Source organism: Clytia hemisphaerica, unplaced genomic scaffold (genome assembly GCF_902728285.1).
Source record: "Clytia hemisphaerica strain Z4C2 unplaced genomic scaffold, Clytia hemisphaerica genome assembly, whole genome shotgun sequence".
NCBI classification, from domain to species: Eukaryota; Metazoa; Cnidaria; class Hydrozoa; order Leptothecata; family Clytiidae; genus Clytia; species Clytia hemisphaerica.
In genome coordinates, this window is record NW_027104564.1 from 194,902 (window position 1) to 209,346 (window position 14,445).

The 14,445-nt window shown below is 32.8% G+C and overlaps 1 protein-coding gene across 1 annotated transcript; it reads left to right on the forward strand.

Moving 5' to 3' along the window:
- The first annotated feature begins 109 nt into the window (after positions 1–109).
- LOC136823380 (uncharacterized) lies at positions 110–14,139 on the forward strand. The gene is made up of 12 exons (XM_067079556.1): positions 110–302; positions 3,154–3,242; positions 3,625–3,767; positions 4,799–4,851; positions 5,012–5,173; positions 5,290–5,409; positions 7,354–7,419; positions 8,233–8,398; positions 8,927–9,000; positions 9,687–9,780; positions 11,926–12,211; positions 12,911–14,139. Exons 1-12 carry the CDS (start codon positions 177–179, stop codon positions 13,989–13,991), a joined length of 2,460 nt encoding a protein of 819 aa, XP_066935657.1. The 5' UTR covers positions 110–176; the 3' UTR covers positions 13,992–14,139.
- Positions 14,140–14,445: the final 306 nt, after the last annotated feature.

A 14,445-nucleotide genomic window follows, 5' to 3' on the forward strand; every position in this document is an offset into this window, starting at 1 on the left:
TTGTTTACAATTTTATCCACCATTTTGATTTTCTCGACCCTGGGTTTTCCAAAATCTATACAAAAGAAATATTTATAGCCGACCAATCAAAATCGCTGAATAATTTGTGAAAATTCCATGAGAGAAATGGAAGAGGCTTGACAGAGATGAGGACGGACATGCATTAAAATTACAAAATGGCTGACTGGAATGAATATTTTTCCAAAACAAGACCTCCTTCGAATCTTGATGAGGCAAAAAGAACCATTCAAGATTTTGCTGTAAAACACCATCAAATTGGTCGGAACATCGTCCTTGTGACGGTAAGATTTTAAAATATTTTAAATTTTGATATAAAGTAAAATTATGCGAATTTTTGAAGAAGGGAATAATTAGCCATTTTTGCATTGTTTTAATTAAACAAAATTAATATTGCATAGATTATTTAGGAAGAATTTTAATTTTTCATATTGTTCAATATTTTCTTTCTTGATTTATATGTTTGGTAAAGTTCAAAGAACAAATAAGTTTACAATATGCTGATAGACAATCAGTCAGAAAGGGCATAATTTATAAAAGTCATTCTCATATAAAAACCATCATAATCCTTGTGCCCTTCCATCATGATTTCCTTTATATTCTTTTACATCTAGACACGTTTTTCATTTAAGCATAGCCAGGGGCATATTTGGGCCTTAACCCAGCCTCAGCAGACTCAGTTCAAAATAATGAACCCTAATGCTTAAGAAAAAAACATGTACTAGAAGCAAGAAGGAAGTGTCATGACAGCTAAGACTAACTTCAAAATATCAGGATCTGGGATTGGGGGAGGGGGTACCTGGGTTGCAAGCTGACAGGCCCGACTTCCTACACTTGGACCCTTACTCTTGGGTGCCTAATAAACGTACATGTACGTTTAATTTTTTTGTGTCAAATTTCGTGCCTGTACATTTATTTATTTTGAAGAATTTTCCCTTTCTGTACGTTTATTCCCTTCTGTAAGTTTATTTATTTTGACCCAATATCGCCTGATTCATACTGTACTAATGAATTGTACTACGTTTATTTTAGCCTGTACGTTTATTTATTTTAGCTCTGATTTCTCACCTATACGTTTATTTCAGCCTGTACATTTATTAATTCCAATTTTATTTCCCCCCTGTCCAGGCGTAATCTATCGAATTTTTCGATAATCGAATTAATCGAAACTAATCGAAGCTAATCGAAGTATTAATTTCGATTAGTTTCGATAAATTCGATTAAAAATCGAATTCGATTTTGTTCGATAGATTACGCCTGGCCCTGTACGTTTATTTAAGGTCTGTACGTTTATTAGGCACCCAAGAGTACCGGGACTAAAAAAGAGAAAACAAAGGAAAATTTTGTGAATTTTACGACGCTTATAGGGGCAAATTTGACCAATTTTGACCAATATGTCGATCTTTCTGAGGGAAAAAAGTGAAATTTTCTTATTTCTCCGACCCTTAGAGGGACTGAAACTTGATTTTCTGATTTTTCCAACCCTACTTAGCAGCGGGACTTTCGAAATCCAAAAAAGGTACCCTTAAGGGCGGCACATATCGTACCCTCCATTTGCCTAAGTACCCCCCCCCCTCGGATTAGGATATAAAGCTAGGCTAGACTCTTTGTGCAGCAGTAGGGGGTGGGGCGGGTTATATATACTAAGACTGTAGGGGAGACAATAACTTCACAATTTTGTGCCTTTTACTGCCAAATCATGCATGCTGGTTGTTGAAAAAAACATTATCAACACTTTTAATGCCAAGCATTAGGCATTAAAAAAGTAGTTCATTTATTTGTCATTTTTGAGTTTTGTTTAAGATATGGCCTTTCCAAATTTCCATTAGAATTAATTTTGTGGATAAGGCGAGACCAATTTGATTTGTTGTTCTACTGGCAGATAGTTAGCAAAATATGGGTCGGTCGGTCGGTCGGTAAAATAAAAATAAATTTTTCATTTATCAGGGTTGTTAAAGTTACGAAAAATGTTTTCCAAAAAATATCTGGTTCAAAAATTCACTTTTTTTATCTTCGATGAAGATCATGATAAAATCTTAGTGTATGGAATGCTTGATTTTCTAGATTTTTCAATTTCTTGAATTGATTTTCAGCTTTATTCAAATTTGATTCTTACAAATAACTAGCGTGTAAAATATATTGTATATACTTTTATCACCAATTATTCCATCTACTTTAAATCACAAAAATGTACTAATGTATTAAGTGATAATCCAATAGAATTAGAACAACCTTTCTTACATGATAGGAATAATATGCACCTTTCCCGTAGAGCTTTTGCTAGCTAAATGTGAAGTTATGTTGGATGTTTTTAATTTTCCAATGTGACATTGCGCCTAGCAAGAGGTCCATTCAAACTTCTCGGAATTAAAAATAAATAAATAAACCCACTCCACAGATGTGTCTAAAATTATCAGAGCGGTAAATAAACACATCTTTCCGAAATGGGTTTTCAGCTTCTAACTTTTGTTAGGAATCTTTGTTTAACATACTTGAATTTGAGAGGGTTTTATGTATTGAGAAAACCTCGAAAAACAACTTTCCATCAGAAAATGCAGGCAAACCCTGGAGAACAACTAAATATGTATCCAGAGCTTTTTCCCAAATTGCAGGAAAAAGTAGTGAGTTGATAAAGATAAAGCAATAATTAAACAAGCGAATAAAGTTGCGAGTTGATAAAGCAATAGATAAATGAGTGAATAAAGTAGCGAAGTTGCGAGTTGATAAAGCAATAGATAAATGAAAGAATAAATAAATTAGCGAATTAGTGAGTTGATAAAGCAATAGTTAAACGAGCATATAAAATTGTGAGTGGATAAAGCAATAGACAAATGAGTAAATAAAGTAGTGAAGTAGCGCATAGTAGATAAAGCAATAAATAAATGAATTAAGAAAGTTGCGAGGTAGCAAGTTGATATAGCAATAAATAAACAAATGAAAGAATTATAGTAAAAAAAAAAGTTTTCTTTTATTTTGTAACTTCATTTTTGAGTTAGGAAATCTTTTTGGGTCGCTAAATCTGAAATTCAATTCGCATTTTGCGAAGTACAAAGCTATAACTGGAACCCTTGTAATGATAATTTTATCTCTATTATTTAGCCAATTTTTTATTACTTTGATAATTTTTCTTTATAGAGTGGAGGTACTACAGTTCCAGTTGAAAGCAATACAGTTCGTTTTGTCGATAACTTCAGTCAAGGAACAAGAGGTGCTGCATCTGCAGAGTATCCTTTTCATATTAACAAATCTAATAAAGTTGAAATGAAAAAGGAAATCATAAACTAGAAGGAGCATTGTCCCAGAAGCTGAAACCTAAATGAAGGACTGTAATTTTAATATTTAAACTGGCCAGTAGTAGACTCCGTGAAAATGTCTAATTGTCTAGATTATTGGATTATTTCGTAAAATAACAATGTCTACTAATTACCCATCACACTCAACCAGGTATTTTTTAATGGATTTCTGTTGTGTTAAAGCCAAAAAATCTCAAGAATTAGCAAAATATACTTTGATCAATTTTGTTTGATTATTGTGAGGAATTTCTGTTTTGAAGAGTAATTTTCAAGATGAACTTCAACTATCTTTCTTAACCAAAACCTGTTTTAGATATTTTCTTCTTCATGGATATGCAGTCATATTTCTACATAGACAAAGATCATTTGAGCCTTTCTGTAGACACTTTGAAGGGCATAATGCACTTGATTTGTTGGAGTTACAGCTGGACACGAGTGGTGCTTACAGACTTACAGGTAAGGCAACTACTGGTTAAGTTCTGGTTTATACGTATGTAGTTTTTTTTTCAAAAATAAGTATAAAATTGAAATCCCCCAAAAATTATTAATTTTTTTCTCTTCTGACTCAATCTGATCTGCCATTAATCTGAATTTTTTTAGACCTTCATTTTATAAGAGCAGGAAAAGCAGGTATATAGGAAAGCCAGTTTATGTCCCAGTATGTTTCCCTTACACAATTTCCCTACTTTTTATTTTGTACCGGGTGCGCCACAAAAAAGTTTCTCTCTTTAAAACTAATTTTCTAGAAATCTAAAGATTTTAAATACAACCATTCCTACTTTACTTGAAAGAAGAAAGATGAACTTAAATTTTGATGGGTCATTTATTAAATTCGATTTATTAGATCAAAAGTTATGCTCAATTGAATAAAAAAGATACTTTCTGAAATTGTTAAAAAACGCTAAAAATCGACTTATCAAATTAAACAGAAGCATAATTACATGATACATCATTATCCTTCGTTTCAGTCATTAAAAATGATAATTAGCTGTCTAAATGACCTTTTGTTATGTAAAGGAAAGTTGAATTTCAATCAAAGGCAGAAAATTTGTCAAAAAAGGCAAAAAAATCTGGTAAAATTCATGAAAACACATAAAGTATTGGTTTCGAGGTAGATCCAGCCTTACATAGACTTTATTCAATGTAAAACCTAAAATCGGAGGAAAATTTCGGTAAAAGTAAGTCAAAGTGATTTTGATGAAGAGTAATTCCCTAACTGACTCATTATTGCCTCTAATATAACCATTCTTTGTAAACTTTTTCGTTTTTTACAATATTAACAAAAATTGTTTCCTTGCAAATGCAATCAGTCAGTCAGTCAGTCCACTCAAATTAACCAAATTGATTGATTTAGAGAATTTAAAAAAACAAATAATCTGAAAGTGTCACGAATCCAATCTTTATGTATTAGCCACTATTGAAAGCAAGCGTCTTTACTGATCATTTATTTTTTGAATATCTGCTTAATATGATAAATTTTTTTGTAGTGGATGAGACAAGGGCACCTGGTTTGCAAGATGTAGTACGCAGGTACAAAGAGGTAAGGAACTTTTAAATATTTCATCGATATAAATTTTGATCAAGACTAAACATGATCAGAAAGGGAAGAGGAAAATTGTTCTACTGAGATTGATAACCGTAGAGAAGGTTCCTTAACCCTATTTTGAAAACTGTATTTACATTGTTTGACAATTTTTCAGGTTCAAAACGGATGCTTGCTATTAAAGATTGGATTCATGACACTTTCAGATTATTTGTTTTTATTACGAGCATCATCTGAGGCTTTGTCACCTCTTGGTAGAAATGTCATGTTTTATTTGGCTGCTGCTGTTTCAGATTTTTACATCCCAGATAACGAAATGGTAATCAAATGTTTTTTTAATCACTTATAATTCATCAACTGCATCGAGTGTATTAAAATAGAATAATATTTTGTCTTCTAAAATGTTTTGATTTTAGAAGTTTTCTCATTTTTCAGGCTGAGCACAAGATTCAATCGTCAGATAAAAACTTTGTTCTAAATATGTCGCCAACACCCAAAATGTTATCTCCTCTTGTTCGAGAGTGGGCAAAAAATGCTTTTGTGGTTTCATTCAAGGTATAATTGATTAAATAAAATGATTTTGATTTTATTCAAAGAAGAACAACATTGAATTGAACATCAAATTTTGTCTAAATCATAGCCAAGCTTGCAGCATTTGAAACCTTATAAATCAGGGTAATTTCCAAGCACTTTACTTTACCACCGTTTTGGTCTTAAAAATTGAGTTTCAATGCAGTGCCCAGTGGTATTAAATGGCGCCCACCATGGTTGGGCAACTAAGAAATTTTTTTCTCTCAACACGTCCTAAATAGGTGATTTTCTGCATTGTAGTAACCTAAAAATCTATGAAAAACAACCTTAATTTGAAATGTTTTGGAGGAGTTTAATGTGAATGTTAATTAATGTCAATCTTTATCTTTTTGAACTAAATAAACTAATCTCATTTCCATATCGTTGAAGAAGGTAAATTTGAAATAAGAACTTTACTGTAAGGCTCATTGCAACCAAACTTTACTTTCTATCAGCATAAACCTTTTTTTAATGTATCAAATAATTTGTCAAATTAGCAATATATCATAAAATAGAAAACAATAAGAGTCACAGTAGTTTTAAGTAAACGAAGAAAATGATCTTATTTACACCTATTTACAGCTAAAATATTACAATACACCGTTTAGGAGTCTTGCTCTACACCGTGTTCCACCGTAAAGGCGGGTAAAAATGAGCACTTTAGTACTGTGGAAGGTTAGAGGAATGTAAACATTGTCAATTTTTTTCTTTCCTTTTATAAAGAGAATGTTTTAGATATTTGAACATGGTATCAATGATAATTTTATGGATCTCTCCTGAAAATTTCGCAGAAATTCATCGAGAGGAAAAGAAGTTATGATTAAAAGGAGTTCTTTACCTACGGTTTCTCTGCTGGGTTTTTGAGAACCGGAATTTTACCTATTGTTCTTTTACGAGGAGAGTGAAGTTTCCTGTGGTTGCTAAAATCAAAACAATGGAAAATTGTTTGGACGTGTGCGCAGTCGACACTACTAAATGGTGTATAGATTGAGTTGATTTTCCTTCAAGTTTTTGTACCGTCATTTCCCTATCTTGCATATTTACCTTGCACATTTTTTGGACCTACCCCAGTGAAACCTGTGTTCGTTCGTCTGTTATCAGCTTTTCTCAGGATCGAATCATAGGAATCTTTTGATTTTTGGTACAAAGGTGCAAAATGGTGGTGGGCAAAATGTGACGGAGCCCGATTTTCGAAAAAAAAATTTTAGGGCAAATTTGGGCCAAAAAACGGCTAAAAAAACAGGTTTTTTCGACTTTGTGAAAAATTGGATCATTGATTTTTTGCATGAAAATAGGTAAAAGATGGCTCAAGCAGATTTTTGCAAAAAAAATTGTTGGCTCAAAAAACACATGTTTATCTATAAGAATCACTATTAATAAGCATACATCAATGTTCTTAGTCAAATTACTCAAATCTTTGATGAGATAGATGTTCTTTTTGCTCACAAAGTCTTGAATATGAAAGAATATTTCAAGATCATGAAATTTTGGTTTCTAAACGTTTTTTTTATAAGAAACAAACGACTAATTTTATTAGATCGTCACTATTTGTATTCTGAATGACTGTTTAACGGTCATGCTCACGTAGATATCAATTATATGTGTTTTAAATGCATAACCAGGTAGGTCCATAAAAGTATCACTTGTTTCTTTACAAAATTGAGTTTGAAAATTGAGTTTTTGCCACCGAATAACGGTGGTAAAAAAGTGCTTGGAAATTACCCTGTAAATGGCTGTATTTTTGTGAATTTTAACCCTTTTTACTATTCTGATAACTTTTGATAAACTTATTTGTTTATCTATGCAATTTTTAGTTTGTCTATGATGTGAATTTACAACTGCTTACACAATTATATTACTTGACGATTTTATAAGCTTATCATTGTCGTCCTGTAATGATTGATTTTTTACATTTTTTCAATCTTTTAGCTTGAAACTGATATGAATATTATCACAAAGAAAGCAAGAGAAGCACTACAAAAATATAATCACCAGGTAGGAACCTCATTTTCTTTAAATAATATCCGATATTAAGAGACACTTGTTAAAGACGAACTTAGACAGGAGACCCGTCCTGTATTTTTATAATCTGATGTATACAGGACGGGTATGACCTGTGGGAAATTCGAATTTAGCGCTGTCTTCACTTACTAGGATAAAAACCAAATTTCGGAAGTTGCACTTTCTCTAATAAAGTGTGACCAGTAAAAGAATAACAAAATTTGATTGGCTATGTTTTCAGCTGTTATTAGGATCTGGGAAATTCAAACTCTCAGCCCATACCATGCTATATATTTCACCATCAGTATATAGAATAAGAAATCATAGCATGGGTCTCCAGGCTAAGAAGATGAACTTTGCATACACAACTGTGTTTTTAATGTTTACTTGATGTAATAGACAATATAATGACTGAAGTTCTATATTATGACTAAAGTTTATACATAAAAACAATAAAAAAGGCGGTTGATTAATATTCTTTACACATTCAAGAATTGAGGAACTACCCGATATTTTTATAAAAAGAATGAAAAATAGTCATCTAAGAACGAGTAGAATTTAAATCTTTAAAGTGACTGTGCTCCATATCGAAGTTATACTCTTTTATTATGTAATAAAATCACTTTTTGAGTATACATTTTTGTTTTGTATTGTGTTTTTTTTTTGGGTTGGGCTAGCAAACAACTTCATATAATTCTTGTCTCCTGACAACTCTTACCTTTAAAGGAAAGGCCTTTTGATTTCATATGAATATTCTATGAAATTCTTCTCTATTTGCTTATATACCGTTATGTTTTGATATTTCAGGTTGTAATTGCCAACATTTTACAAACCAGAAAGAAGACGGTCATTTTGATCACACCTGAAGATGAAATTCCCATCTGGATGAGTGACCAAGAACTAGATTATGGGAAAGAAATTGAAGAAAAAATAGTTGGAGAATTGTTTCGACGACATTCCTCTATGATTTCTGGTAAGAAGTTTTAATCACTTTTTATCCAAATTTGTAACAGAAATGCAAAGCTTTATTTTATACCTGAGGTAAAAGGAAAAATTCTGCCATACAGTAATTATGAATAGATGAAAAATTTTCCAAAATGATTTCTAGAGTTTATTTTAAGATAATGATAATAGATATATTTTTCAAATTGATATAGAAAGTATGACTTTCATAGTAAATTTTTTACTTTATGTTCCATTATTTTTCCTTATTCAATGTAAATATTTTTGGGATCATTTTATATGAAAGATATATCTGAGATAAATTCAAACTCAATGAATTCGATTTTTAAAAAACCTTATCTTTTTTTTATGAAATTTACCATTTTTTTAGCCAATTTAAAACTTTTTATCACCTTTACCTTTAAGACCTTTAGAAATAGCTTCTTAGCATTTAGAATATTATTTAAATTTTGTTTGTTCCATTGTGTATAGCTGTGTTTAATAGACATACAAGACTTGAAGTGTTATTATTTCAACTATTTCTCATCAAATATTTCAGGTCAAGCAGGAAGTGGACAAGTATCAACACCAGTTGTCAATAGCAACATATCCTTTTCTTCTGGCCAGCCACAGGTAGGAAGTTTCTTAATAATATCTCATTAGACCAAGTATGCAATGTATTGTTTACTGTGATGATGAGAAGATTCTTATATATAGTTTAATATAATGATCCGACGTGCATAAATAGCAACATTCGATTGGCTCTCATCCAATATGGAAAATATTGGGCTACGAGAAAAGATATTGGACTTGGCAAAGCCAATACTTGCTTAATCAAACTTAAAAACCCAAAGATTATGTTGCTCAAAAAATATTTCTATCTCAATACAGATCCGTAAAAATTGAAATATCGTTAAAAGAAAATTAGTTTTATGTTTTGATCATATAATAGGATATACAATAGAGTGGAAGTTGATTGATATGACTTAATCATTCAGTAGGTGCCTCTTGCAATTCCTGCATTAATAACACGCATGCGTAATTTGTTATTCTTTAAAACCTCATGTAGTTAATTCCTGTAATTAATTCCCGTAATAAACAAAGAGGAATGAATCTGTAGGGGTGGTACAGTCACTTTCGGTTGAGTTTTGGACGGCGAAATATGAGATTTGTCGTTCTTTTTTGTCGTTCTTTATGAAATTTGTCGTTCTTTTTGTCTATTTGCAGGATTTGTTAGATAGACCCCCTCATTTTGTTGTGTATATTATGGAGAAACCTTGAATAATAATTTCCCTTTTTTTATTATTTTTCTGACTCAGTACCAATCACAGACATCCATCAATGCATCCAGTACACCAACTTCTTCACATCAATCATCCATGCCTGGCCTGGCACCCATCAATGTTTATCCTAGTAAGTTTGTCCATCGTCTTTTTAAATATCTTTGGACTTTATTTAACTTTGTAGGCATTCAAATTTTTAATTGAAATCTAATCAGGGGGGGTCGGTAGTAAAATCTCAGACATATATGAGTAGTAAAAGGATTTTTACGAAATTTTACATACCACCACCCAGACTCTTGGAAGAGGTATTTTACTACCCTGGTAGTAAAATTTTTTGGGACAATTTGTCAAAAAGACCACCTATTTTTTGGTTGCTTTTCGGAATTATTTTACAAAAAAAGGTAAAAAATGATTATTTCTGTGACACATTTTTCACTTTGTGGAAAAATTAATGTTTTGCCCTTAGAATTAAAGTCTTTTTTATATTGACAAAACATCTCGAGAATTTTTTGTTTGCAGCAAACAACTTTCCAACAGAAATTTTTTTCAAGTTATAAAAATTTTCAGATTTTTTCAGAAAATATATTAAAAGAATTACAAAAATAGCTAAAATTTGCTAATTTTACCAGTTTTAACTACCCAGGTAGTAAAATTCTTTCAACATTTAACACATAGATACCACCAATTTTAGATTTAACTACCCTGGGTAGTAAATTTGTTTTTCGATTTTTTAATTTTTTTTTAATTTACAGTAATATATTTCTCAGGTCTATCGACCTCTATGAAATAATCATGCTTAACATTTACAATTTTACAGTTGTAGGCGCACGGTGGGCCTCTTAACCAGTCGTCTTTACAATATTTCATTTTCAGTAACAGGTTTGTTATAGATCTTCTTAAAGTAGAGTTTTGTCCGAGGACTTCCTCTAACCTTATATATCCAGTTGCCATCCTTTTGTAATTCTGTTTTCTCCTTTGCCTTCCTATGCCACTCTTTGATGGTTTCGCGTTCTTTCTTCGAAAAATCGTCGGATACTCTAAAGTCGTCTTTCTCTAATTTGTGGACTGATGCCAGAATATGACGTTTCTCTTCTTCGTTCTTTAGCACGACTTTCAAGGGTCGCCATCTTTTTGTTTTGAACATTTCGTCCTTCCGAGCTCCTATTCTTTCTGCGCTGACGATGTTTACCTTTAATCCCATTTGGTTTTGTACAACTTCTTCAACATAATCCTTATCACCTACACGTTGTTCTTCTAGGTCTTCATCTTTGTTCTCTCCGAGGTTGTGAACAATGATATTGTACTTTGTTAAGTTTAACCATCGTTCTTCTTCTTTCTCTTCTTTGATGAAATTCTTGATCTTTACCTCTAATTTCTTTAGCTCATCTTTAGTAATGCTAGCGTATGTCTGTTGTTGCTTTGATTCTATATCGTGGTCTTTTTTCTTTAGCTCATCTTTAGTGATGCTAGCGTATGTCTGCTGTTGTTTGGATCCTTTAACGACATCATCTTTGTTTACAAGATCGTCGATCTTCTTCTCCAGTCTATCCAGTCTAGCGAAAACACATTGCTCATCTTGATCTTTCTCTTTACCTCCAGTATTTGTTGCCTTGTTATTGGTCGTTCTTTGTTTACTTGTTTTGAACTTCTCTAATAATATTGGCGTGACTGTGATGCATTTCGCACATTCGAATCTCCTTGCTTTGTACTGAAGGCAAATCTGTACTTGGTAGGCTGGAAGCTCCGAACAGGCATAATGAACAAATCTTTGACACTTCCTACACTGCAAGACATCGTTATCCCGTATTATTTCATTTATAAAGCATTCATTTGGGGTGCAGGATCCATATTTTGATGAAATTTCCGTGTTAAGATTTTCAGAGGTTTTCGCCATTTTGTTGCATTTTTGTCACACCACCACCTTAGTAAACGTCATTATGTCTGAGAATTTACTACCGACCCCCCCCCTTGTTTAATGAAATTTAAAGATTTCTCATATAGAAATCTTAGACGTTAAAAATCTGTTCATTAGTTTCTCCTGATTTTTTATATAAAGACGTAAAATTAAATTGTGCTAATTTATATGAAAGTTCATTTTTCGAAAAAAATATATTTGGCACCAACTTGCAATATTTTAAATTTTAAATTTTTTGTTTTTACATTGCCTTCATTAAACTTTTATTATTCGTTTTCTAAACATGTAGGTCCATAAAAGTATCGCTTGTTCGTTTTATAAACAGTTAGGTCCATAATAGTATCTCTTGTTTATTTTCAGGTAGCAATCCTGCGAAACTGCAGAATGTGTTGTTACACTTAAAGAGCACCAACGATGCTGAGATGAGTAGTCATCATTCAAATGAAATGTTAGGAGCTACTAACGCTAGTATTTTGAAGCGTTCAGTTTCTGCAAAGGAAGACTCAGGTGGTCTTACTCAAGAGATGCAAGAATTCATCCGTGAATTCAAAACAAGACGTGTCAACCTTGGTTACACTCAAGATGACGTGGGTCGTGAATTATCTGCACTTAACGGTCCTACTTATAGTCAATCTTTTATCTCGAGGTATTAATATTGTCCCCTGATTGTCACTTTTCTTAAAATTAATACTTCCATTTCAGAATGAAAATGCATTATAGAACTGTAACAATAATTACAATCAAGAAAATACCTTAAGTGGATTAAATTTCCGCGACCTTTTACAAATTTTGGCCCTTTTTGCTAAAATTTTAGTCCTTGCGAAAAATTAAAAACCCCAAAATTGGCCAAAATTTCTAGGGAAATAAAGAAAGGCCGATTCGCGAAATTTGCACCGCAATGAGTTTAAATTATCGATTCGTGGAAAAAAGTCCATGCGAAAATTAATCCACTCAAGGTACAGTCGCTTTCTAGTTGTATTCTAACCAATTCACAACCATGTCATTAGAAATTCATTGAAGTGAGGAACTTATTACTACTCGTTACAGCAGGAATTGAAATCTTATCTACTGACTGGGTAGAGAAAATAAAATTCGTTTTAAATTATCTACTTTCTGGGTGGCAGTAAATTTGGAGAATCGGTTAGTGTGATCAGTAGAAATTTCTATGTACTAGAATTAGAAACCGTAGAAATGGTTTGCGTGGGCAGATGTCTTCGAAATTGCAATATACAAAAGGCAAAATTAACGAGTAACAATAATTATAATGACAAAGGGTATGTATAAGGACGAAGCAATCCTTCTTTTTAACTTACACATTTGGTATGATATAAATTTGATTTTGTAGATTTGAAGGGAAACAGTTGGGGATGAAAGCTGCAGAGCGCATGCGTCCAATTCTGGACACGTGGATCCAATCAAAAGAAGTTGATGTAGCTACTGGAGGAGGTAACAAATTTCAAAAGAAGCGACGCAAGCGAACCAGTTTCTCGCCAGAATATATACAAGTTTTGAACGATTATTTTCAGAAGAATGCTAAACCAACTCCTGAAGAAATGCAAGCGATTGCTAATAAGATTAATATGGACTTAACAACCGTGAAAGTGTGGTTTTGTAATAAAAAGCAAAGTTTAAAGCGTGTTGGTCAACCTTCTCCATTTCATGCCAGCGCTGCCAAATCACCCAAATCAGAATCAACGCAACAAGATCGTAATAAAGTCATGAAAAGACTCAAATCGTCAGATTCACCCGGTTGTCTATTTGCATTGAACACACCAGCGGGTATGAAGACTTTGATTCCGGTATCCACACCAACCGGTACTGTAACAATGCCCTTCTTCATCAGCCAAGACGGTAACCCCATTCCCATCGTGTCCGGAGCCAACCTGAACAATGGAACTAACAGTGGAGTCGGTCAAACACCTGGACAACAAATCTCTTCAACGTTACCACAACAAATCGTGCATCTGTCACAAGTTCCAATTCTAACCTCAATGGTGGTTAATAACACATTACAAAATAACGGAACAACCGATAATCCCGGTGCCACGCAGATCATATCCGGGGGACGAATCATCCCGTCCGGTTCTGTTCTTCAACTTCCGGGCGGCGCAATCGCAGCACAACAAGCTCTTCAACAAAGTAATTTAAACCAAGCCTCACAAAATACTCTTAATGATCCCAATGTGTTGATGGGATCTGATGGAAATAACAGTTTACAGACCAGAACGTCTGTTCCTATGGGAGCACCAGTCAATGCCAACACGCCCGGACGAAATAACGAAAACATGCTTTTAAATAAGGACCCGATGAAACAGATCTCGGAAAAAGACTTAGAATCGGACGAGGTCTGTGTGGCGGACGAATCGATGAATAAAAATGAAAAACTTGTTCAACGTAACCCTATGGGTGTACCTGAAAATACCTAGTGAGAATATTTCTGAATTTCTGTTTTGCTTACATGTGATGGGATTGTAAATATGATTTGTCATTGAGTCAGGCTTGTGTGTTTTCTGTTACTTTTTATATTTCCTTTTTTCAATTTTTTAGAAATTTTAAATTACATTTAGTCATAGATCTTTATTCATTCAGTTTCATGCCGGGTCGTTTCCTTAAATGATATTTACCTGCGCCGTAAAGGTTTCCATAACCGTACTCAAATCTTTTAATTTTTGGAAGGCATAGATTTTTGTATTTATTTCTTTTGACTTGATACGATATTTTTTAAGGATATTTTACAGAGAGACTTCTAACAAATTCTTTTCCTAACAGATTGTAAATAGTTTAGGCTTCTCCAATGCTAAAATGAAATATGAAGACCTTAGATAAAAAAATTTAGCTTTCAGATTTTTTCAAATTTTCCAGCAACGGTCTCTGAGAAAT